Raw genomic sequence first — 26,686 nt, 5'->3', positions numbered from 1 at the left:
GCATTTGGATATTGCCGCCCGGCCTCCAGGAGCCCCCGGGCTCTGGGGCTGCTCCTTAGGGTCACCCCCTGCTTCCCCCGGCTCGAACTGAGCAAACCGCTAAAACCAAGGGCGGGATGTCGGTTCACGGGAGCCGTTGAAGTGCTTTTAGCTCTGTGGCATCTCCAGACCCTTCGGCGCGGGCAGGGCGCCTCAGGCACAAGGTGGTGGGCGAGCAGCCCGTGTGCCCACAACAGTTATGGTACTGATGGGAAAATATTGATGTTCAGAGGTTGAAATATTGGGGCTTTTTCTATCCTGTTTATCATTCCAGCAAGTGCTGTTCTAGGTCTGGGCACCTCCCAGGCGAGTCATTACAGAGACTGGATTTTACAAGTGACTTTGGATGAAAACTGGGAGAGTTCTCTGGACGGTGTAAAGCCTAGTGAAGTCCATGTTTGGGAGATGATTCCCTGCCAGTGGGAAGGCAGAGAGGTAAAATGAGGGCCTTGTCTTGTGCTTTTGGTGACTTTTTTTCAAGCTGTGCTTGCTGATTTTTCTTTATACATTTGCCCTTGGTTGGTTTGTGTAAAGGGGGTGCCCCAGTCTGACCTGTGGCTCTGCTCTGGCTCAGCAGGCCGTGGAAGCAATGCAGACAGGAGATATTTTGCCAGTATTAACAACAACAGGTTTATTTTCTTACCTCATATATAACACAGTAAAGACAGTCTCATAACTTAGTATTTCGTTAATAAATAATCAGCTGTACTGTACCACCCACAGCCCTGCAGGGGTAGGTCCCATATGAAGAAGAGCAGAGAGCAATGAAATCCCGACCAGTCAGTTCAAGTGCATAGAAGGTAAGTACTTCCCTAAAATGTGCATGTCCAAACCTCTTGGTTACTGATGGGTTGAAAAGTTCAGAAGAGTCTGTGTCCCAGCGGGGTTGGAGATTTGAGAGGAGGAGGAGGAGGAGTAGCACTGAAGTACTCGCTCACTGGTCATTTCACAGCTTAGGACGATGATTCAAATAGAGGATGAATTCAAGTGACCCTGTAAATTAGTCGTTGAGGCTTTTTGTTTTAAAGTCAATCCAACCACGTGATGGTAAACTCCAGGTGGATTCACCAGCAAGGGAGCTGCAGAACCTAGGCCTACTCCTATATGTTTCTTAGCAGTAGTTTTATGTGTAGAATCTTATGCCATTAAGAAACAGAGATTTGACATCATCTGGTTGCATAAACTATATTTCTATAGTCTTTTGTATCTATAAATATGAAAATGGCAGCATGGACAGTAATGGTCTGCATCCTTGAAGATCCTCACAAAGAAAGGTACGAAGCAGCATCCAAAACAGCACCTACACCCAAAGAGGAGATGGACATGCATGGAATGATTTACTGACTTTTCTTTCTTGGCTACACCTTTGCTTTTTCTCTGCCTTATTGTGCCTGCCTTTTCACTGCACGAGTCCAGTTCTTTACCAAATCTTCTACTGTTTAAAATATCTTTGAAAAACTAATTGTCTTCACTGCTAGTGTCTTACGCATTAGTCTGATTCTGAGCCTGATTCTAAATTACAATAGAGAAGTAGACAATCTTGTACTAATTTTTGCTTGTCTTCCAAAAAGTAATAACATGGTTAAAATTAGTAAGTTTGGATCCTCGGTAGCCATGATGACATATCTAGAATGGACAAAACGACTTCTTACCAAGTAGAGCAAACTGTCTATATAAGCACTAGCTAGAACTTCCATTTTTTTAATGACTCTTTTTAACCTTCTGCTATGAAAAATCTTCCAAGCATACATGAAAGCTTACCCAACCATACACAAGGTGGTGCACAGAAGGTAGGACAGCCTGCCCAGTCTGTAGGTGACCTGTGTGGTGATGTGCTGCCGGCAGGAAGGGCATATTGTGGATGTTGGTTTGCTTGAAAAGATTCCTGCTACGATGATCGGAGGCTGAGACACCATGTAAACTGAGTTCAAAAGGAAATGAGAAGCAGCAAAATCAGAAGCATGGGAAATCTTTGACAAGTTATGAAGGCTTAATTTGACAATGTAGGTTCTTAATATGGCTGATCTATGTTACTATTATTGATTTCAGGTGTATTAATAAGGACTGTTGTACTGATTGTTCTGTGTACCCCAATATGTTGCTTCTACTAGCAGCTGGTATTTACTCGGATAAGGACATATGCAGGGAATTGGCGATGGGATAATCCCCATAGTCAGGCAGTCTCTGCCACTGGCAGGCGCACTCTGACATTGGGAATTTATCTCCTGATAATTAAAGCAATATGAAAATGCATGTTTTCCCTGAAGAAGAGAATTGAAGCATATAGAGGAGCTTCCTGGATCAACTTTTCAGTAGTTAAAGTAAATTCATTGAAGTAATTATCATACAAATGTCATCAGTGGCATACTGGTGCTGTCCCCGGTTAGTAGAGTCTGTAACTTCCCTCATGTTTTTTCAGTCTGGAGCTGACTACCATACTCCTTGAGGGGAATGCCCCTTGTAGGTACATGAAAGGTACCTTTTCAGAACTGTTAGCAGTAAAAAATACTGTTTTAAGCATCCTAAAATACATTGACACTGTGGCCTGAAGCAAAACTTCAGGAGTGGGAAGGTATTGTTTGTTAGATAGGATATAGCATATCTGAGTTTAATTGCTTTCTGATCTTAGGGATTTTAAAAAATGTATGTGTCTCCTTCCCTCCTGTAAGAGATATTATTTGACTGTTCTTGGAGGCCTTTCCTCAAAGTCTCCTTTGACCTTCTCCACTTCCATAAAGGTGACTAGAACAGGAAGAGCAAAATACACTGGTCTTGAAATTATTTGTTCTGAAAGTTGTAGCCCCTAGATGGTTTTTAAAAAAATGGGTGCTTCTGTAGATTGGCTAATGCTGGAGAAACAAATCTGAGTCTCTCAGTTTATCTTTCAACATTTCTAGGGAAATTTTCCAGCCTCTTAGATTGTGTTAGGGTCAGAAAACTCAATCTTCTCTGTTGATTTTAAAACTAAAAACATTACACTTTTCTTAGCACATAGAACCACAAACATTGTCGGAAACCCAGTCCCCTGGCACTTACCTGGTTGCTCAAGGGTGGCTGTTTCTCGATAGGAATAAGGTGGGGGAGAAGGATACTCATAACCCCCTATGCAAAGAAAAACAGGGTAAAACGTGAAAATACATACAGCTTCTGCCCCCTGAAAGTCCTGTTCAGAGTCTGATGAGAAACTGCGTGGGGAGGTGCCTCGCAGGGGAGGCCTGACATGGCTCAGCGAAGTACAAGACAGGGAAAAAATGCTACTGAATTGATTCATGTATTTTTTTGAAGACGGAAGAGCCCACAGTGACTAGCTAGTCTCACTTTCTACACAGTGTAAGCTGAGAAACCAAATCCTTTTTTCAACACAAAAGCAGCAGCTGCATCTATTCCAGCATAACATTGGACTGGTATTTGGACTTAATTTAAGGACTCCATTGATAAAGGATTCACAGTACCTCTAACTAGTTTCAGTGATTACTCTCCTTGCTATTAGTATTTAGAACCTTTTTTCTAGTCTGAATTTTATCTTCCTTCAGCTTCCAGCCAAGTAATTTAATCATACCCTTTGTTCTAGAAAAAAGTTAAAGATCTTTTTCCTTTTATTGTGGAGAAGGGAAGCTGGTGACTAACACACCTCATGCTTTTTTAGTTCTTTTACTAATCTTACAAATTAAGAATGCAATCAGCCTACCTGAGCATTAAATAAATGAATGTATTTAAAAATTACATTCATGAATACATTCAAAATAATTTCATGTATAAAACTTTACAGCTAGCTAGCATGGATGTGGATCAAACTACCAGACTGGCCTGCAGCAGGAGGACAGTCCCTATGAGAAGTCTTGTTTGGTCAAGCCCACACAGTGTCAGAGAAGCCCTCACCCTCAAACAGAGCAGCCCTGACGTGGGAGTCCAGCCTGCACCACTGAGGCTTTCAGAAACAACGTGAGTCCAACCAGGGAATAATCCCACGGGGGTACAAAATGGGACATAAACCTGGAATTTTCCAGAGTGAGACAAAATACAGTGGCAAAGTTGAAAAAAATGTTAGCAATATTTCCTTGAATGGCTTGCCAAAAGCGAGAGAAATTCGCAATGGCATTTGGGTTTGGTGGTGGTTTAATGTGGTGTGTTTAGGGTTTGGGTTTTTCTTTTGTTTTGGAGGGGGGGTTATTTGTGAAAAAATAACTTTGTAAAAAATTAAAAAGTAAAGAATTTCCTTCTGATCTAGAAAAGGAACGTACTTAGTACAAGTGAGTTATCCCTTGGTGTGTTTTAGTGAAGGACCTGCTGCCTGTGCAAGGACAAGTCCCTGCAATTTGGTGTTAGATGTGCTGAGCGCCTGTCCCTCGGCTGAGTAGCTCACAAGTGAGACTTTTCCCCTCCAACCTCTTCCAAGCTCTTCTGAGTTTAGAAGGAGGCTGGAGAGGTCCTTGAAGACAAAAATATTTACAGAAAGAGCTGATCGGAGTAAAATACTCTGAAAATGAGTCAAGTTTAGAGGCCCGGTACTGACACATCTAGACTTACTAATCACCTTCTGACCTGCCATTCTGGTTTCTGCTCCAGTCCTGTCTGAATGGCAATTTCCTCAATAGCAGGAAGATAAAGGTAAAATCACTGATATCTCAGTGTGTCTTTCAACGAGCGTAGGCTCAAACAGGCAGAAGACAAAGGAGTGTTGTGAGATACTGGTGTAGGCGTGCGAGCAATGCCTAGTTTCAGAGGGAAAAAGCTAACCCAGCAGAGCAGCAGCTGTCAGTGCCCACTTGCAGTTCTTGAGTTGAATTGCCAGCACTTCAGTCATGACGTTTCCCCATGAGACAGCAATAGCCAGGGGTTGTCATCCCTGTAGAATCTGGCTGCAGAACTGACTCATCTAGGGAGGGCAGCTCTGGGCACCAGGAGCATCTGGGAAAAGGCCCGTCCTCTGGAAAACTAAATTACAGTTTAAGCAAGACATAGCCTGTCCGTGTACAAAGTTTGCTGGCTGAACATTTGCTCATTAGGAATATTAAATTATTGTAGAGATACAGCTGCAATTCCTTTTCCAATAAAGCCGGAGGTGTGGTTTGAAAAATTATTAACAAAAATATTTTTTGCCATTTTAAGTGATGTTTCTGTTAGGATATCCCACCAACTTGCCTACACTAACCCTGGGTTTTGTGTGCTGGCACGGGCGCTTTCTAAACTCATCATGTCCTGGCAAAGCTTGGTCCATTGTGAGCTCGCTCAGCTACACTCTGGAAACCAAGCAGCGTTTGCCACAGAACTGTCACGGGGGTGCTCCTTCCAAAACCCTCCCAGTGAATTGTGCTTACCCCCTTGGCTGCAGTACTCTGGTGCAGAGGGTTCTTGCATGTAGGTTTCCTGGTGAGGTTCGTACATAATCATAGGAATTTCCACACGTCTCTTCTCATCAGACATCTCTGCAGTTTACCTGCCAAAAGTAGTGCAAAATAAAGTCTACTGTAAGTGACTTTCAGTGCCCTGTATTTGTCAGTGCCTGCTTCTAATTCATAGTTCTCACACTCAGATTTTACTTAGAGGAAAATTAGCAGTTCTCATATTCTGCCTTTTTTATAGACTGAAGCGCAGTCAGCTCCTGTTACACTTCATGATGAGGAAGATGGAATGGGAGAGCAGAAAATACCATCTTTACATATTTCTTTGTGCTGCAAAGCTAAAAATGTTCCCCCAGAAAACACACTATTCGAAGTGTGTAAACTCATGACTGGAAGTGTTACCTTTGCAGAAAGTTAACCTCATTATTTTCTATGGATTGTCAAAATAATCAAGAAGGGGAAGGGCATGCTTTGGAGCACCTGTGAAAAACCTTCACGTGTCATTAAGTCAGAGCCTACAACAGTGCAACCAGTGGCAATTTGGATCTGTCTTTCATCGGGTTATTGTGCAACCTTATCATCACCATTACTGTGACCAGTTTTGTACTGTGAAACTATCATCTCATCACCAGTGTGACACACTTTTGTTGGGCAAGATCATTATTAAATATGACTGCGCTGCCTGAGGCTCTGAACAAGATCAGGTCATGAAATATAGGTGTTTTGCAGGTGTTAGCAAGAACTGTTCCTCACAATAAAGGAGAGTGGGAGTAATAGGACACAGCTAGAGATGTGTGTTTTTATTACTGTAAATGGAATGATGTTAATTATTCCTAGCTATGTCTTGAACTAGTATTAACTAGTTGATTTCCTACTAACGTTAACCACAGGAGTTCTTTGCAGAAGAAAGTTATTGCACAGGTCAGCAAGGAAGGGAAGTTTGGGGGGAAAGAGGAGCAAAGACATTTGTGAGGAGCTGCTAAATTAGTTTGGTGCAGTTTCACTGGCTGCTTAGGTAACTCCACGTAGCTCCTCGCGTTCCAGCTAAATGTCCCATGTCACTGTTCAGACACCTCCCCTGGTTTGGATCAAGACTGTGCCTACGCACTGGTGATGCAAAAGTGAGGGGTCCTATTGTTACGATAAGTAAACAGAGACTGAGAAATGTAACATTTGGCAAGTTGGCACAAGCTGCCTGAATATGTGAGGTCAAACTAGAGTAGGATAGAAATTGCTGAATAAGGCAAGCTGCTCAATAGATCTGTTTTTAAGGTATGTTAGAGGACAATATGTATGGGGGAGACCAAAAGAGGAGGGATTAATAGTGCTGAGCTAAAGCATCAGTCCTTTTAGGGAGGAAGAAAAGGAGGAATTTAAAAATATTACTCAGGAAGAAGTGATGGAGTTTTCACAAATCTGAATGAATGGGATATAGAAAATAGTAGCAGAATGAATAATAAAGGGACTAGGTAGGATGGTGTGGGAAAAAAATGACAAATACAGCACTGGCCATGTTAAGGCCAAAGATGCTGGAGAAAAATTCTAATGTATGGATTGTAGAGGAGGGATGGAGAAACATGGAGTACATCTTGGTATCCTTGTTGTAAAGAAGCTAAACCAGGTGATTGGGGGTGTCAGAGGTATTAATAGGCCATTATTAAAGCTTCACGAAGATCCCACTGAGAAGAAAAAAGATGAGAATCAAGATGAAGCTGAGAGCCGAAGGGGAGTAATGATCTACAGAGAAGAAAGACAGTGTGACAGTAGTAACTGGGGGTTCAGGAGTGTGATGACAGACAGTATTGCATTAGCCAGGGGTGATCAAGGGCTGTTTCCTTGGGACAAGGATCAGCGGACAAAATTATAGGGAGTCTCTTCAAGTTTTTGGCCTATTGCTGTCTTGGTACTTAAACACCATGTACTAAATACTGGGTGTTGTCATTTTGGGTGACATTTCTGATTAATTCATTTCACTCACCGTGAAACAGGAAAAAGAAGAAACAGCTTTTGAATTTCCTCCAGTGACTGTAGGCCCAGGCAAAAGGCCTGTCATGAGGCACAGAGTAGGAGGGAATAATAATGGTTAACACAGTGAGAGCGTTGCAAGTTAACAGCTGAATGCAGGCAAACACCGACTAATCCTTGCTCCACCCAGTGAGGTATTAGTGTAATATCACCAGTTAAACGTATTAGAGGACAAGAGATGCAGAAGTGAATCAGCAGCAGAGCCGGGAGTAGTGTGGGAGTCCCACTGGACTGGGTTGTGTTTGATGTCCTAGAGCCCTGAAGAACAGAGGCTGTGGGCCATAGGCTGTCGATAAAGTTGATACCCTGGGTTTTCTCACCTTCAGTGTCTTGTTATGTGCTTCTGATAGTGCTGCCAGTAGCCCTGTGTGTTGTGATGGAGGACCTGCCCCAGCGCAGATGAGCTGGGAGAACTGGATAGGCAACTGGGCCTCAGCTCCTGCAGGAGTTTCTTCAGCCTACCTGGGAGAAAGTACCAGGGGTTTAGATACCCTCTGGGCTGGAATGCTGCAAGTTCAGAGGTCCAGGAAAGGCATTTTCTAGGGTATTTTATGCAACTCAGTAGATCCTTTCATTTGGCCTATAAGTGATTACTCTTTGTTCTTGGTTGCAACCATGCCTGTGATGCCCGAGAGTTCTTAGGGCTGTGACCCCCGACCTTAAGTGTTATTGCTATAGATTAGAGCTAGAGACTGTCAGATGTGATTATCTCTGCTGGATAGGAAGGTATGGGGGAGAACAGACAGTGTTAGTAACCCTGTAGGAAAAAGTCTTAAGGAGAAATATCAGGCAGCAGTTCCTGAAGCACAGGAAAATGTCCTATAAACTCCCCTCCAGAAACCAATAACATCTAGGAGGCCCCTGTTTAATAGCTAGGGATGTGAGGTGTGTTGTCTCCTCTGCAGTCACACTGAGCAAATGGAGGTCTCTATGAGGGCAGAGCAGACCCTTGTGCACTCATGAAGTGGAAGCTTGGTTTAGCTGGATAGTCCCAGAAAGCAAGTCTGTGCCTTCTCCTCTGAAGTCTCAGTCTTTTCTATGTATGAGTATAATCAGTTTGCACTGGAAAATAAAGCTCACTGAGTCCTGGGGAAATTAGTATTTTAAAAAAAAAAAAAAAAAGCAAATCACACCCTGAGGCATATACGCAAAGAGCCAGTTCAGGGAAAGGAAGGTGGAAATGACAAAGCCTTTATGCCTTCATGTTCCAGGAAGGACATATCCTAGGGGAGAATGGGCAACTGCAGTTTCCATCATCTTCCTCTGGATTTGCTCCAGGCGCTTGTGTTCTGGTGTGAAGAGCAGTTGTCATGCGGCCAAGCAAAGCTGCTGAACTGCAAAATTCCACGGCAGGGCCCCACTCCGCAGCTCTCACCCGCACCTCTGCACATTCCCTCCCAAATATCCCTGCTAGCTAAATAATCCCACAGATGAGAATAGCTCGACCTGTGCCTGCAGAGAGGCACAGGCACTGCCTTTTGTGCTTTGTGAAGGGGAAACCGAGACACATGGTGGACAGTGTTTTCAGCAGTCCTGACAGAGTTCTTATTTGGCCTTCCATGTATGGTTCACCTACTTGCAAAGGGAATGATGACTTTCCTCCCCTCTTTGTGGTATTTTTCAGAAAGGTTTTTCAGGTGCTGCATGTTTGCAGGGGTGGGCAGAGAGACAGCTCTGTCTATGTAAATAATTTTTCTCCTTTCAGAAATACTTTTTCCAGTTTGATTTGAAATTTGTTGGAAATATGCTTTTCCCACAAACACTTCTTCAAAGATGACATTGCCTAGAGAGTCCCATGGGATTCATGTCAGTTTTGACCTAGGTATAGCTCAGCAGAACGCAAACTGGGAGCTACTCGACAGTTATTTCAGAAATCTCATCACTTGAGTGCTGATGAATCTTTGTTTTAATCTTATGAGCCTGTGCCAATGAAGTATTTACGATTTCATTTGAAAATTGAAGTTCACTGCAGTACTTCTCAATTCAGATTCAGAAATTATACTGTGAAAAGGAGAGGAGGCAGATGGAATTTGGCAGATGTATGTGTGTCGGAGTCCAGGTAACATTTCCCTTACCTTGGTATTCTGTTCAGTTGCAGTTCTTCCTCAGAAGTAGATTGACCTAGTTAAAAAAATGATGTGGTACATCTGTGAAAGCTGATCAGGATTTACAGATTTTTTTTTATTATTTAACTGAGGCTTGTTTTAGCAAGGTTAATTTTTGGTCTCGTACTGCAGACTCCAAATGAAGTTTCTAAAAAGTTTTCAGAAGTGCTTGGCACTGGCCTATCTTCTATTCCAGTTGAAGCAGTGGAGCTGCTCCCAGGACCTGGATGGATGCAACACAAAATACCTAGCTCTCTGGGAGCAGAGGAGAAAATGGAGGGACAACTTGGATATGTGAGAGGGGGACTAAAGTTGCAAAGGACTGTCTCTGTGCCCTGTCTGTACTACAGCTGGCAATAAGGGCTGGATCATGTCATCTGGCAGGAGGTTATCATATCTAGCTATCGCATCATGTACCAGAGTGGCATCCAGAATCTTAGGCAGGACAGGAGACCGTGACTTTATAGGAAAAGTGTTTAATCTCCATTCCAGCTCCAGCTGATGTCGGTGTGGGATTTGCCATTGACTTCAGTAAGAGCGGGTTCAGAGACGGAAAAAGGGAAGATGGATTTTAGGAGGAAACATTAAGTGATTCGGGTGTTTGAAGAGGATAGGGTAATACATTCAAAAGTTTTGTATTTTGGAAGATTAACATTGAAACTTTATAGTAACTGATCTTCAGATGTCATGGACATTTGGAGATAGAACAGTTTTCACCAGTGATCTGTTGGCTTGTAGGATACTAGTCCGAAGGCTTTCGGTTTTCTGTAATGTGTTCTTGTTCTCCTGTCATCACTAGTTGAATGTTTTCTTGGGCATTTAGCCCTTCCAGCTGTGTTTATAAGACCAGTTCAATTTCTTCTGTTTTAAAGAGTGACCATAAAATGCCATTGCTGGCACGCAATTACATCTGTGGCTTGAACAATATGGAGTGCCTCTGTTTTACTTTATTGAAGCCATTAATGCTAGTTTTTTGGCTAACAATGAAACACTGAATTCCTCAGTGGAGAGATTTTTTTTCCCTTTAGCCCTGAGTTGGCCATTATGGCAACATTCACAATGTGCTGAGGCTTTTCAGATGTTCAGGAAGGAATAGCTGCAGCTCTAATACAGATAAACAAAGAGTTGGGGAGCAGGATTCAGGTATTTGTTTATTCTTATCCTTAAAATAGAGGATAAAGAAGGTGACTGCTAGCAGCAAATTAGAAGTTGGACATTAAAACTTATTCAGGACATCTGAAGTAGACAACCGTTTCAGTGAGATGAAGGATGCTCTGCCAATTCCCCGTTCTTTACTCCTGAATTTAATTTTAAATCCTACAGTTATTCTGGCTTTTAAGCCTGTGTCAGGCTACCATCTTCCTTTCTCAAATGGAGAGGATGTAGCTGCGGGGGATTCATCTGAACATGAACCATACTTCTTGCAAGCTCTTCACCTGGTTCCCTTGGCTTGTCTGTTGACTGCACTGACTCACTAGCCCATATGTAAGGTCACTGCTTGAAGTGGTCAGTGGAAGAAGTTGGTGGTTCATCTGTTGAAGTCATCAGGATGTTTTTGTCATTGAGCCAGGAAGCTGGGCAGAACCCTGAAAGTCATTGTGTGGATATTGCTTCTCCTCCTCTCATGTGGAAAGGGAGTTACTTATGTGTAATCCAGGTTCCCCTGGTTTACGTGGAAGTTTAGAGTAAAACAAGCATAACTATTTTTCAGGAGGAAGCATATACTAAAGAGTGAAGTATTGGTGAACTGAGCTCTACTGAGGAAGAAAGAGCTCTTTGCTTGTTCCATTCTGGAGAGAACCTCTTCTCCTTCATGGTTTTGTAAATGGTGACACAGACACAAAGAGACTTGGAAGGTTTTGGGGGGTGTTTTTGTTTTGTTTTCAAGAGTACAACCCCATGTTCATTTGCTGTGATGTGTGCCCAGAGGGCTGGCCACCTGGTTACTGGGCTTGCGCAGGCACCCGCAGTACTTGTGCATGCAGATGGAGCCTGGCCCTGCCTACATGGACTGCTGGACAAGCAGGGACTCCCTGGATCTTCCAGTCCTGTCCCAGGTCAGACATTTATGTCAGGTTATTCCTTCATGAAGGCAGCTCCGGTCTATAATTTAGGATGTTTACTGTTCCTGTTGCTCTCCCTTCTAAAGCAGTTCAGAATACCGTAAACTTTCTCAAACCTTCGAGCCTAAAATTATTCGTGGTAGTTTATTCCGGTTTGTTACTGTACCAGCATCATGCTTTTATAGAAGAACCTTCTCCTCCCAAGCCAGCCCAAAGAACATTTCTGTCTCCGCAGCCTTTCCTTCACAGGACTAAGCAATCTTGCTGAGTCCATTTCTGTACAGTGAATTCATCCTTCCTGGCCATGACTGACCAGTGAGCTCTGTCCTCAGCCCATATAATGGTATGAATGTCATATTTAATGGAAATGCTGTCTTTAGAATAATCCAGTAGCACTTTTTCCTTTTCCACAGCCGTATCGTGCTGATGGTTTGTATTTATGCTGTTGTTAACCAGCAGTAGGTCTCTCTCCTCCAATGTCATTTTGTACTAATGAACTCCCAGCTTGTAGCTGAAATTCCTGATAAAATTTTCTAAATGGACTGCTTTGTAGCATTATGATACATATGAATTCTGTCACAGCAGTTCTCTAGCCTTTCTCATTCTGTGTAATAGATTTTCGGCTTCCATAATTTGTTTCTTCATTCATATATTTTATTAGCCACTCCTATATTTCTGTCAAGGTTATTAATTAAAATATTGAATAAGCTCCATCACTTTCTGCCTTAACCTTTGACGCAAACCAGATCTATCTCCTGAATCTTGTTCCTTAATTTACTGTTTGCGGTAGAATCCCTTGCTTCCTTCAGATGACCAACTTCACTCACATTTAAAGGGCCCTTATTCTGAAGGATGAGCACAACTGGACCCTGGGATTGCATAAGAACTTGTCCCTCCCTAATTATCGTTCAAAAAAATAGAGCACTAACCACTAAAAGGAAGTATTGTCCAGTGGTTTGTGCATTAACCTGGACTAAGGGGGAAAAAAGTTGGGCTCAGTTCCTGTTCTGTAACAGTGATGATGAGCAAATTAGTCTTGATTTTGCTCAGCTCTTGTATACAGAGACACTGTATCGAGGAGACACTGCGACCTTTCTGCAGTGACATGGTCCACACTTGGTTATGCCTCATCTTAAAACTTGAACAAACAACAGAAGACAGGAAATTATGAGTTTAGATTCAGTCTTTGTCCTCTATTGACACAGTCTTTCATGTTCCCATCAGCTGTCAGAATTGAGGGCAGTCTTATTCAATTGCTTCCAGCACTTCATCATTACCTTAAAATTTGTTGTTTGCCATCTTTTCATTTAATTCTTTTATGGATTAACATTCCCTTACTGACAGCACTGAAACATGGGTAGCCAGCATTTCATTTATACCCATGTAAAAATAATGTCCATAACTTGTCCTTCAATTGAAAATTGATAGAACAGCTCAAGTAATGTGTCATGTAGCATCTGGACCTGGTTTAGCAACTCTTAACAAAGTTATTATGTTAGTCAGACATTCATTTGAAGGAAGCAGGTGTGTGTGCCCTGCTTTTATGCATGAGCTAAGCTCTTTCCTATGGGGCATTCGTTTGACTTTCCATTCTTATTAGTGTTCTCATCTTCACCCGATCAGAAAGCTCGTTTTCCTGTGTTCCATCTCTGATCTCTTCTAGGAGAAGGTTAAAATATCCTGAGAAGAGTCTTAGCCTCCAGATTTTAGGGACATCAGAGAGAGCTTGCAGATTTTGAAAGCTTGACAATTTAATCATAACAAGTTAACATTTACAACCAAGAGCCACAGCTGTCAAACTCCTTGAGCTGCCTGTTTTAGTCCTTGCCACCTCCTTTTCCTTATTTCCTAAGGAGTAAACACAGTATTGATCCCAAGTAATTTGAAAGCTCTTACCTTTAGGTAGCTCTGGTAAATCAGGGGAGCAAATGAGCTTCAAAAGTTGATCACTTCATCCATGTCTTTGCCATACAGCTGTGTCTAGGAAAGAAAGCAGCACCCGTGCCAGTGACATGACCTGCCGTCATGCCTCAGTAGCTTATCCAGTTGAAGACGCGAGCGAGTCAGGTTGGGAGAGTATATAATTACCCCAGTTCGCCAGCAGTCCCAGCCTACTGCTCACACCTGCTCTGCAGGAAAAGGAATGTTGTGTGACAGGCTTGCATCAGAGTTTTTTCACGGATAGTTTTCCAATATCCCAGAAATTTTACTTCATGAAAGCTACATGAAGACAATTAGAAGAAGCATGGAAACAACGGGAGGACAGCCTAAACCATTGTGCTTCTATACAAACCATCACAGAGAATGATGAAAAGTACAGTTGTATATGGGGTTCTGATATTTTGTTATCAAAGCTGATGATTCTTTGATTTTGTTATCAAAGTTAAAGTTAACGATTCCTGACCAATTAAGTTTTTGTGCTTAGACCAACAAATATATCTGTGCAAGGTGGTAACCATGGACGTTATAGCTAGGAAATTCTTGGTAACTAGGTTTGTAGCTAAACGGGACTTCTTGTTAAATAGATGCTTTGTCTCTGTGGTGGGTTGAGCTTGGCCAGCTGCTGGATGCTCACCCAAACACTGTCAGTCTCCTCCTCAACAGTACAGGGGATGAAAATAAGATGGAAGTGTTCTTCAGTTGAGATAAAGACAAGGAGGTCACTTACCAATTACCATACTGGGCAAAATAGACTCGACTTGGGGAAAATTGATTTAATTCATTGCCAATTAAAATATATTTGGATGGTGAGAAACGAAAGCAAAAACTAAAACACCTTCCCCAGATGCACAGATTTGGCATCTCCAAGTGTAACGGTGGCCACGTGAACTTCTTAGTAAGGACCATTCTTTCTTTATCCAAACCCACTGTGAAGCTGTCCCGTGCAGGCTGTTCTCCACAACAGGAACCCAGTGCTCCTGACAAGGAGAGTGATGCATCGGGTTTGCCTGGGGGCCTCACATTGCCAGTCCAAAACCTGCTGTTCACTCAGCTCCTGGGCAAACAAAGGCTTACTCAAGAAAGGGCTGCAGCAGTGCAGGAAGCCCCTGACCTTGAGAGGTCAGGATCGCACAATAATTAGCAAAATAGTAACATACAGCTGAGAAACTGCCAGTGGATAAAGGAAGAAGAATGTGAACAGTTGAACACTCCAAGTTTTTATGCTTCTTTTGTCACCATAACTTGCAAAACTCTTTGAAACGGAGATTTTTGTTGTTAATGGATGGTTTCATGTTAATGGTGAGAGCACATCACCTGCAAGCACATCGAATCATCTGGACTTGAAGGACCAGATACAGAGCACTTGCTCAGGTTCACCTCACTGGCAAGAATGGAGACTCAGCACTTTGTGCACTGCATGTGTGCTATGACTTAGATTTGACCACCATCAAAGTAGTTGTGGACTCCCCTGACAAGAGACACATCTCTAGGCTAAACTAAAAATATGAAAAGATGGCTGACGGTAACTGTGGCTGAGCCTATTTTTGCATTTCAAATCGATGCTCTTTCACAGGTTTCCTGTGTGATATTGGGCAAGTTTTCCACTCCTCTGTGTTCTCTCTGTGTAAAGAGGGTAATAGACTGATCGGATTATTATTACACAACTTAATTTTAATAGAGATGTTAAAACGCTGCTTTGCTGAAACCAAAATTCTTTGGGGAGATATATTATTTTGACAACATTTTCCAAGGAAAGGGTTTATTTCTGAGGGTTCACTGGTCATTTCTGATGCGGGAAAAAGATCACTCCCATGTACATGGCTAAATATGGTAGGACACTGAGGATATTTGATGATGTTAAAAGTCATGAGGTATAGCTATAGTGTTTAAAAACAGGTAGTAAGAGGGTGTTGAAGAGGCTGAAATATGGGATAAGTCAGAGGAATGGGACTATATTGGGGAGTGTGAGGAGGAAGGAGCTGCTATGGACTGACCACAGGCCCCCATTCCCCCTGCACCGCTCGGCATAGGTAGAGGAGTCAGGAGTGAAGCAGAGTCTGGGAGAGGGGAGAGGAAAGGTGTTGTGTTAATGTTTGCCTTTTTGTTTCTCACTATCATAAATTATTTATTTTAACTGTCAGTAAATTAATTTTCCCCATGTTGAGTCTGTTTTGCCAATGATGGTAATCAGTAAGTGATCCTCTTGTCTTTATCTTGACCCATGATCTTTCTCATTCCTGTTACTCCTATCTTCTCTCCTTTTAGGGTAGTAGAACTTACGTGTCAGTGTAGACAGAAGCTGGATCAAGTTTAGTCACTGCATGATCATACTGCAACATAGCATTCCTTGAAGAGGTGTTTTAAGGTCTGGTGAAAACACTTTGTGTTGAGGAAAGAAAAGAGAAGTGTCAAAACGGTAGCATCTGTAGAATAAAAGGGAGTCAAGGATAGTCCCTTTATATTATTATTTATTATATATATGGTAGCTAAATATCTGTATGTGCCTATTGGGAAAAAAGCCACAGATACCAAAAAGTTCATATATTTCTTTCTGTTTTCAAGTTAAGTGTCCATAGCATGTGAGACTGGGAAGAGGAATGGCTACCAAGATGTGTGCCACAGGGGCCATCTGTGCAGGATTGCCTCCGTCCCCTTCCTGCTCCTGCCCAGCAGCGCGGGGAACTGCATGGATACTTGGCACGGACTGGATTTTCTTGTCTTCATGGAATCATTTGATAAGGTAGGTTAAAGATAGATTTTAGGATGGCTGTGGTTGCCTATCAGATTAATATTTCTTTGTGGCAGGATATTGTAAGACTATTTTTTATGATGTTTTTTTTTTTCTGAAGGTATGCTGGGTGTTCTGGAGGGCACAGTTTAGGCTCAGCCACAGTTTCCCTCTTCCATGATGATATATAAAAGTAATTCTGTATATTATTTATGTTGTGAAGATGATAATCACTAGCCCTGAAATCTTTCACTCCTTGCTTTTCAGTGACTATAACATTGCAATCAGAGACACTGCCATTAAGCAGGAAATGAATCCATGGAAGAAATGGCCCATTTCTTTGGGGAGGGGTGTCTTTTTTTTTTTTTTTTTTTCCCCTGAAGAGTAGAGGAAAAACAGTGATGAAACCATGAGTGTATCCAAAAGTGTTCATGCACGAGAAATTCTTACTGTGGTGTAGGGCGGCTTAAGTGCTTAAATATTTACAACAGCTTTAATATGCTTAACATACAGCCAAGTTGACACTCATAAAAGAACCAGGAGTTGTTTAAGCTCCTAGGGCTGTTTACAGGTGTGCGGCAGGCGGGCACTCACTTGAGAGGCAGCTCTGTTTCACCTGTTCCAAGTGGCACCGGGCATGCACATGTTCTCACATCTTCAGCCTTTATTACAGGTGAGATGAGAGGATGCAAAAATCTTCTTGTCTCCTGCCATACATGCTTTTCTCCCTCCTGTGGTCACCCACCAACCTCACCGTGATTCTTCAGCCTGCGGGGGAACTGAGAGATTTTATACTTGTGCTTACATGTGTATCACTGGCTTTCTTTTGCAATCTTAATTACACTGTTTGCTCTAAGAGGAACAGTGTGATACTTAGCAAAGAGAAAGATTATATCCATCCCCTTGAATCATTATATCAGCCCCCTGAATATCATATATGCTATCAAAGAAAAACAAGGTGTAATAATCATTATAAATGAGTCCATCAAGACCTACTTGCTTTTACTATCATCACAAAAGATAGCCACCTCTTGTGTGTAGGAGCTACACTGACAATTATTTTGGGGCTTCTTTCCTATTTTTGCTTACAGTCTCTCATACATGGAATAACTGGATTAAAGATTTTTTTTTTTTTCCTGCGTATAGTTGATAGCCCTAGTTCCCACTGTGGGTGCTGTAACCATGGTGTTAAGATCAGAAGGATCACTGTGATGATGAAGGCTGTAAAACCTCACCTGGGGATTCTTCCATAGCTGCTGGTGATGCCAGAGTGCTTCTGGATATCGAGCCCTACACAGGCCCATAGGTAAGGCAGTATCATAGTGAAGCTGTCCCATTGAAAGCTCTGGGAGGTTTGGAGCCTGGCCCAGGACCTGAGGATGCACCAGCAGGGCAGCGCAGATGACAGGGCAGCTCTCCTCCCTGTCCAGGCCTTGTTCACACCACGTATGAGGGTGGAATGGAAGACAGTGGAGTTTTCTGTATCTTCCCATTGACTTTAGGGGGGACTCAGCCAGTTGGCTCACGCTGTGCTTCTAACTTGTAGGTGGCTGAAATTGTGAGATGTGTTCCTCCCTTTGCTGCCTTTTAAATAGCTCGTATGTTCTTTGAAGCATGCTTGTCTCTTTCTTGCTGTTTCGTGTTCAAGGTATAGCCCAGTTGACTGAAACTTTTGTTAAAGTATGACAAAAAACAAGTTGAATGAAGATTTTATTACATATAACCTGTATTTTGGTATATCTTCTCTGCTACTGGAAAACAAACAATGAATAAAGGTCCTTTCCTTGGAGGAAAATCTGAACCATCCTTCCAGTTATAAAAAGCAGAGACCTTGTGCATACAATTCCACTCCTGTTTACACCAGCAGGTATTTGCAGTCAGTGGTACCTGGAGCTGGAATTGTTTTGTAATTCAAGAAACCTCAATGTCTGTGAATACGCTATTGTCTGCCATAAATATAGTGCAGGCAGAAAAACTTCCTCTCCCAATTAAAACACCAGCTTACTATAGCTGAGCGTACATCCCATTGTCTGGGAACTTGCCTGTCCCGTTTGGTATCTGAACGCAACATATTTCTTAGAGCACTGATTACACAAGAAGGATAAGAGTGACTCAAATATGAAACATCATTCTTCTCAGATAAGATCGAAAGATGAGTTGTTTTAATATGCAAAGTAAATATTTGAGTGACGCATGGCACATAGCTCAAACCAAAGCAGACACCACTTATTTGCAGTGGTTTCTGATCTCCAACATGAAAAAATTTCCATAGGCTTTTTCTAGTAATTTGCCTGTTGAAAAAAGATGTAGAAAAGAGAACCAGACACATGCCATGCAGGGATTGAAAAATCACTGTATGCTCTGCAACTAATCTGATCTGAAACCCCAACCTGCTATGGCTGGATGCTCTGCCTACCCACAGCGGGGAGCATTACTTAGTTTTGTTAGTAGCACAAAAGTAATTATTTTAATTTTATTTTTTGTCCTTTTAATATAACAGTTCTAAAAACTCTGAGCCCAATGTCAGAAAGGTGGCTGTAGCATTCACATACTCTTACTCATTGATGATGTGAGGCAGAAAAAGCTTAACAGTTTAATTCAAAGTTAATCACTGAATCAAAGAAAAATTAGTGAATATTTGTTTTGGTTTGCAAGGAACACCTTTATGAAAATGCTTTATTTTTTCCTTTTTTAGATGTTGAAAAATATCGACAATCCTAACTTGGTATTTGAAAATCATACTTTTGAAACAGTACATGGAAAAAGTCAGTGAGAACATATCAGAATTGATGGAGAATTTATATAAAGTATGTTGTTAATTTTTGCTCTTTTTGACCAGCTTGGCTGTTAATGGTTTTCAAGGTTTTCTGTCCTGTTAGCTCAGAAGTCATGTCCTCATATTCACAACATGTGAATATTCTACTTTCATGCTAATACATCCTTACTACCAACAGTAATATTTGTGCTTCCAACCTGGCACCATGCAGTTTGGCTTGGACAAGGCCGGCAAGGCTCCAGGAAGCCAGCTGGGAGCTGTGAGATTACTGCTGGGCTCTTCATGCCTTGGAGTAATGGACCACAGCATGAAACAATACAACAGAGAAATCCTGCTATAAGAATGAAATTGCATCTACTGGTTGTTATCACACCTTAACAACTGCTAGAGCCAGAACCATGGAGGAGTAGACTCACAGACTGGAAAAAATACAGAATTAAAAAATTTCATGTGGAGAGGACAAAGCCCATTCTGCTGGCATGAATGTGGTGCTGACACCGGTGATTATACAGTTGGGCTGTGTTTGACATGTCCAAGAGTTGTAAAATTTTCTGCTTGAATTAATGGGCTTTCTGACTTCTCTAGACAATGGCATTCAACAGGATTTCCATCTACGTGATGTGTATGACAAAACCACCTTATAGATCATCATACTGATCTCAGAAGGAAGAGGGCTGGACCATTAGCCTTCAGGGTCATTTTGAAAATTTTGTTATCCACAACCGAGTAATTAACTTCAATGGTAAGGGCTGAGGTGCTGGAAATTGCTGATTGCTAGAGCTGGCTTGCAAGCCTGAGCTGTTCCTGATGTAAGAAAGAGTATGTGGTCAGATGACTGAATTATTGTCTAATTACAAACTTTGGTGCAGTCAGAAGAATAAGTATCTCAGTATTCCAGTTGTCCCTAGAACTCCACTTTGGTTTAGTTATAAAAGCGGGCAACATGGAAGAGAGATTGAACATAGTTTAAATTGGCCAAAAATATCAGTTCCTTTGCAGACAGTGTGCTGATTTTGCACAGGCTTTGCAAGCAGTAGTTCCGAGCACAGTCAAAATATTTTGGAGGTTGCTCCCCCCTCAGGGGAGCCTACCAGACACAAAAAGGTCAGCGTGCACCCATCTGGTACTACAAGGGAAAAGGAGATGAAAGGCACAAGTCCACAGCATCCCACTGCCTGCTCTCTGGTGAAGCGGGGCTTCAGGCCCCTGCAGCCAGGAGGAGTCCGAGGGTAAGGGAGGTGCTACAGGGTCCAGTGTCTGCCTGGGGGAGGCTCCCGGAGGCTCTTGAGTCCCCTAATGAACTGGGACAATAATTAGCCTTAGTCCCAGTGCGGGGCGCTGCACTACCCTTGTCAGTTTTGAGCATGCATAATTTAGGACCACGTGTAGATTTTTTTTTCTTTTTTTTTTCGACCTGTGTTTAGTTTTAGGTAGTCCTGTGAGGAGCAGGGAATCGGAGCAGATCCTTATGGGTCTCTTCCAACTTGAGATATTCTATGATTGTGTGATACTTACAATTTCAGCTTCTTGGAAGCAAATAATATGGTCAGAATCTGATTTTTCTTTTTTTCTTCCCCAAGAGAAGAATATAACTTTAAGCATTTAATTCCTGTATCTTCTTTCAATTTCTTCCCTTGAAAAAAGTGTTATGTTAAAGCATCATATCTAGAAGAAAAAACATGGAGAGAGCCCAGCACAGCTGCTATTAGTTGTGGTTGGTTTATGGCTGAACTACTGACATAATCAAAGATACAAATGCTCATCAGTTAACTTGGGGAAATTCTAAGCATTCTTGAAATTCCTATGCTGAGATTTTCCTGGAAGGTGATTGTGATTGCTTGTTAAGTAGTGAATGACATTGTATAGGAGAACATATATTTCCTTTTTACAGTAGATGATCACATCTTTTTTACACCTTTCCCATGATTGAACTTCCAAAGCACTTAACAAAAATCTGCCAGAAAATAGGTTCCACTTAGGGAGAACAGCATTCCCTGTACCTCTGTGCTTGGCAGGAAGGATAAAACAGCTTTTCTGTGTGGCTGGTGTGTTGATAAAGATGGCCTTGGGCAAAGAGTAATTTATACAAGTTACCTGTGAAGTATGTAACTACAGTTATATGGGAATGTGACAATAATATGTAGAAAGCAAAGTCATAAAGGTCAAAACCTAAAATACAGTGTAATGATACCTTAATTAATAGAATCAATACTGTATTAACATGGAAAATTCAGCCTGAAATTGTACAGATACCAAATCACTCGCAATAGAGGACATGGATTCAAAACCAACAAACCCCATACTGGCTTTCATCTGGGCTCAGCTCACCCTGCAGCTGGGTTACTGGATGCTGCCACCTGCAGTCTGCGTTGGTCCGGATCTCTCTGATTGTCGCTGACAAAACAAATACAAATCGGTCAGGTCTCTTTCTCACTTCTAAAAGCCTCATGTTTAAATGTATTCATATTCGCTATCCTGAAATATCTGCTTCTAAGTGATTTTACACTATAATTAACAAAGTTACAGAATTACAAAAACAAACAAAACTTCAAAAAGCCCACAGAACCCCAGAGCCATCTACTTGGATCTTTTTACCATTCATTCCATTAAAAATATAAGAAGAAACAGTATTGCTTATTAATGGTCACTCACAAATATTCTTTAATCCGGTATCTTGTTTCACTATGTGTTACATGAAGACTTTCCACTGCTGAGTTCAAAACAGGCCATTCAAATATCTGCATTGGGACAGAATGAAGGGGGTTTTTTCCCTCTGGCTGAAATTTGGGCCAGGGCCTACAGTCCTCCGTAATCCTGTTCCATATAATTTAGGTACCTTTAAAGTTATTTTTGGACTTGCTCCCACAGCCCTCTCACATCTCAATGAGCCTGTCCTTGAGCCTTGAGCAGTGGCTGAGGTATCGAGTCCTTCCTAATTAAAATGATCCCATCTACTTTATATGCAGTGCTTTTCTTGATGGAAACAAAAGACATGCAGGGTCACTGTAGAGGAGGTTCGAGTCCTCTGCCTCAAATGATTTCCTGAAACCGTTGTCCAGCAATGTTCAAATGTTTATCAATCTGTATCTGGAACTATGCCAAGAGGAACTTAGAGAGTTGAAGATGTGCAAAAGTAGTACAGGAGATCAGAGAGGGAATTATCCTGAAATCAGCTGTAAGTAGGATGGTTGTTAAGGTACTTACTGTACTGTAGAACTTGCTTAACGCTCTCCTGTCAGGCTGTGAAAACACATCCTTACCTTGGTGTGTGTCCCTCCTGAATTTACAAGTCATTTGTACTCAGTGGAGTAATTTAAAGCAATTTTCTGCTATTTTGGGTTTCAATCCTATTTAACTGCTAAAATTCTACTCTTTTTAATGTAGTCCTTATTCTGCAGGCATGGTGACATGAAAAAGAAGTCATGTACCCTGGAGAGGTTGTTAGTTGTGATCACTATGGTAAAGTGAAAACCATACTGATACACTTTCTTTTTTGGCATGCTTCACTTGTCTTCAACAAGTATTCTGCCTGTGCAGAGTGTACCATCCTTGGTACCTAGCTGGCTGGGCTACCATGTCATTCACTTGGACAGTAAACTGTTCTGGCTTACTGAGAGCACTATTAAACATCCCTTTGGTGATAGTAAAAGAATTGAAAACTACCACCTAACGACCAGAAATGACCAGTAGTTAGTCCAGTAAGTGCAGGAACTGGGAATCATCCTGGTTGTCTCTGTGTGTGCATTTGGATAGAAAGAAAAAGAGAAGATGAAAAAATAAGCCAAAGAAAATGTCATGGTGCTCTAAACTCCTTGGGGTTTTTTTTCCTGGTGTTTCAGCAGATGGAGGTAACACCACCACAGCACAACAGGAACTAATTGTTTAGCATGAGTATTGTTAGGAGGCAGTATCAGAGAGATGAAGATGTCTTTTTACCAGTATAGGGTATCTTGAACACAAGCTGAGGATTCCAGTCATGCACTTTAGCTTAGTTTTGAAGTCTCTGAAGCTCTGTAATGTCATTTTTATTTTTTAAGTGGTTTTGAGTTGTTAGGCTGAAAAAAAAAAAAAAAAAAGACGACACAGGGAACTGCTTCAGCATGAAATGCTGATATGAGTCAGCTGCAGCAAGTTGTGCTATGCTGGAGTTTGAAGCTGTTATTCAGGAGTGATTTGAGTTAAAGCAGAGTCCTGAGAAGAGCTCCCTGGCTTTGAGTCACGGCTGAGCAGCCCAGTCCCACTCCCAACACCTCTTTTTGGTCCTCTTCTGATCCCTCTTCATCTAAAAATGAAATGCTTAGGTGATGGTCCCAGTATATGCACAGCTGCCTCCTACTTTAACTGGGAAGTAGGCACTAATTAATGATCATTCCAGAGAGTAGTATTGTCTATGCAGAAAATCAACCAAGAATGTCTCTGCTGCCTGCCTTACATCTGTGGGCAAATAAGGATTGTGAGCAGAGGGAAATGGCAAAGTCTGTCCTTGGTAAAAGAGTTTGATCATTTGTTTGCCTTTCATCAAAGACAACATGCTATGGACACGAGCAGTCCTTCCTTCAAGGGCTGAAATCATGAGCACTCAGTCACAGTGCTATTACTGTGACAGTGAGGCACCCAGCACACCTTTATTACCAGAGCACTCAGCCTCATCCACTCCCAGATCTTTCCTAGGCATTGGCTTTGAGAGGATTTCACCACTGTGCATGAGGTGATCTATTTGCTTCTCATATTTCTGACAGACAAGATGCCCAGTGATTATGTACTGAAGGATCAAAAGACACACTGGTGCTCCCAACCAAATGGTTTCACTTTTGGAGCATAAGGAATTCATACAAGTGACAGATCGGAGAGCAGGTTAATTTGAACACAGCATGCTTCTCTCAAGCAGCCCTGGTTGGAGTGGGAGTGTTTTTAAAAAAATAATAATTAAGCAAGAGTAAGTTAGATTATGTACCTGTGGAAATACATTGCATTGTTCTGTCTCTCGTTAACTCTTGCAAATTAATTTTATTTCTCAAGAAATGGTCAAATGAGTGATTAATAGATCAGTCAGTGTCAATGTTGTGAAATACAGTTTTTTTCTGCAGAGCAAATAAAAGTATTTCTCTTGCCATGTTGCTCTCAGTGGCTTATAGTAAAATGGCTAATAATATCCTGTAGCAGTCAGACAGGCCAGTGCAATGAGAAGCTCAGAAATACTTTTTTTTTTTTTTTCTTTTTTCATTTTTTTCTCCATCTGTCAGCTGTGACACTTTCCCATCTGCCCTTGCAACCTGTCTCTGGATTGTTGTAACAGCATTAATCAGCAGAATCGACAAAAACCAAATTACATGACTGACAGCAGAGAAAGACCCAGATGTTACCTCATCAGGGCTTTTGCATGGGCTGATCAGCCACGTTCAGTCTGATCTCGTCAGCTCGCTGCTCTGCTCTTGGTGTTCTTGCATTGGGCCACGGCACAGGGCTTTGCCAGGGTGAAGCAGAGTGTGGAGGGCAGGAAGAGAGAAAGAGAGACTGAGAAAATGAAGAGCAGTTTTACGGATCCAAAGAACCTACCATCGGATCTTCCTGTTTACAGTTTAGGAAGGTACCTCTGGATATTTCAATAGTTCTGTGAGGGAGGAGACACCGGAGTGATCCAGGATTGGAGAGTTCAGATCTGGATCCTCCCTCTGATTCTCTAATAAGGAAAGACTGTAATGAGATCTGATGGAAGGAGGTGTGTTCGTAGCTTATGTCGGTCTATGCAACACACTTTTTGCAGGGGAAGTAGTGAAACTAAACCAGCATGTACTCAAACACACAAGTGTGGAAAATTACGTCCTTCGCAGTTAATCTGGAAGGGTGGTTCATCAGTACCTGTCCTGCTGGCATCCTTGGAGAGCAAAAGTCACTTTGAAGACAAAGCCAGGAAGTGTTGACTTAGGTTTTTAACGCATACTCCTAACAAAGTCACTCACCGTGACTGTAAAAACAAGGCTGATGCAGAAAGAAAATGCAAAGATGGGTTTCTACATTGCTGGGAACCCTGTACCACCATCTAGTCTCCCTTCTGAGCCAGCTAGTAGTAGTGCAGCCTTTCCAGCTTAATTTTGGAACAGGATTTAAAATCTTTTGGACCATTTCTTGAGTAGTGTCATTGTACTGTGTTTTAGAGACTGCAGCATCTATTCCTGTCCACCACTTAAATTCAAAAAGGGTTTTAAGTGTAGAGCTGCAACATTCTAATCACTGAGGGATGGCTTGTGTCTAGAACAGACTACACACAAAGACAACACTAAAAGCAAAAGGCAGTTTCTAATGATGATATACGATAGATAATGTGTTTATCCTTAATTGTGTTTACTGTAAGTGGAGCCCCTAAGGGAAAACCAACGGAAGCAGTTTCTCAGTCCAAAATGGAGCCACAGGATAGGCATGTTGTTTAATCAAAAGTCACCGTCTGCTCGTGAGCTTTTAAATCTTTTAGAAGGCGGGAACATGGGGTGTGATAGTTGCAGAGTAGATGTTTACCTGTTTGGGTGATGCTGACTACAAAAGGCCTGACAGTAGTACAGAGCATCAGCAGAAATGGAGACATCCTGGCCCGGCGGCTTCCCAGTTCTTGTGACTGGAGATCACTGAGCTCTTGGCCATGGGACAGTGAATTTGCACTAACTGACAATATCTTACTTTTCTCTGGTACTTTAAGAAATAGTCCGTAGTATCTCAATTATTCCATATTCCAATATCCCAAATGAAGGAATGGTCTAGTATCTCAGCAGGCCACAGACTGAAGAACACTGGTATAGACTAGACTTACACAGCAACGTGAGAAGCCCCAAAATCATACTAAGGCTGCTCTAGTGCAAGAGCCTTTTTCAGGCTCTGTGGAAATAGTAGCCACGTAGTTAATTAAAAAGAGAAAAGGAGAGAGAGGAAACATCAAAGCTGTGAAGCTGCCTTGTCAAAGGGACATTACTCCTGTGCTCTCTCTCGCTCTCCTTTTCTCCACAGAAAACACACTGATTCTTTTACTCTCTGTGCCAAACAACTGGCTGCACCCAGATCTGCTCCAGCAGGAGCACAGTACTTAAAGAGCAGAGAAATGTGTGTAGTTTAAGAAGATGGAAAAAACACATCAGTCTGTGGCCTGGGATGCAAAGAGAAGGAGTCTTGTATGTTCCGCATGGCTCTTGTTCACATAATGAGCTGTGAGCTGCCCGATGCAAACCCTTCTGCTAGTTAAGCTGAAAGATCTTCCTTCTGATTTCTCCCACATGGTGATCTGAAAAGCTGGAATACACACTGAATATCTTTACCAAATTAAGGAAAATTAGGAGAGTGAATGCTGCAACCCATGACCAATGTTTCTGTTGATTCCTAGATTTAAAGAACAGGTGTTGATAGGGTATCTAAACACTGTCAAGTTTAAATTTCTTTATTTGTAAGTCAGTTTTTGTCAGCACATTTTGCTTTGTTATGATCACACGAGTAAATAATTGTGAACTTGAAAATGTAATTAATATCTGTTGTTGTTTTTTGTTTGTTTGTTTGTTTTTTCTTTTTGTCATGAATAGATTGTGAATAACCTCCAACAACAGCGAAATCTGAGACTGGCCAATTTCTTCAAAAGAATAACTGAGTCTGTAAGTCATCAGTGAACAATTTGGTACCTGGCAACAGAG

The 26,686-nt window shown here is 41.9% G+C and overlaps 1 protein-coding gene and 1 long non-coding RNA gene across 2 annotated transcripts; one reads left to right on the top strand and one right to left on the bottom strand.

The window, feature by feature from the left end:
* Window positions 1-756: 756 nt before the first annotated feature.
* On the top strand, window positions 757-26,686 carry LOC113485689. Its single transcript, XR_003399473.1, has 4 exons — window positions 757-839; window positions 3,809-3,981; window positions 16,078-16,255; window positions 26,579-26,686. It is a non-coding gene; the product is annotated as an uncharacterized LOC113485689 (long non-coding RNA).
* LOC113485688 (lipopolysaccharide-induced tumor necrosis factor-alpha factor homolog) lies at window positions 837-13,572 on the bottom strand. Its single transcript, XM_026859054.1, has 5 exons — window positions 13,471-13,572; window positions 5,358-5,476; window positions 3,076-3,141; window positions 1,801-1,960; window positions 837-1,339 (listed from the first exon to the last, which is right to left on the bottom strand). Exons 2-5 carry the CDS (start codon window positions 5,461-5,463, stop codon window positions 1,231-1,233), a joined length of 441 nt encoding a protein of 146 aa, XP_026714855.1. The 5' UTR covers window positions 5,464-5,476; window positions 13,471-13,572; the 3' UTR covers window positions 837-1,230.

This window comes from Athene cunicularia, assembly GCF_003259725.1.
Source record: "Athene cunicularia isolate RWA chromosome 14 unlocalized genomic scaffold, athCun1 chr14_part1, whole genome shotgun sequence".
Classification (NCBI taxonomy): Eukaryota; Metazoa; Chordata; class Aves; order Strigiformes; family Strigidae; genus Athene; species Athene cunicularia.
This window is presented reverse-complemented; position numbering and strand designations above follow the sequence as displayed.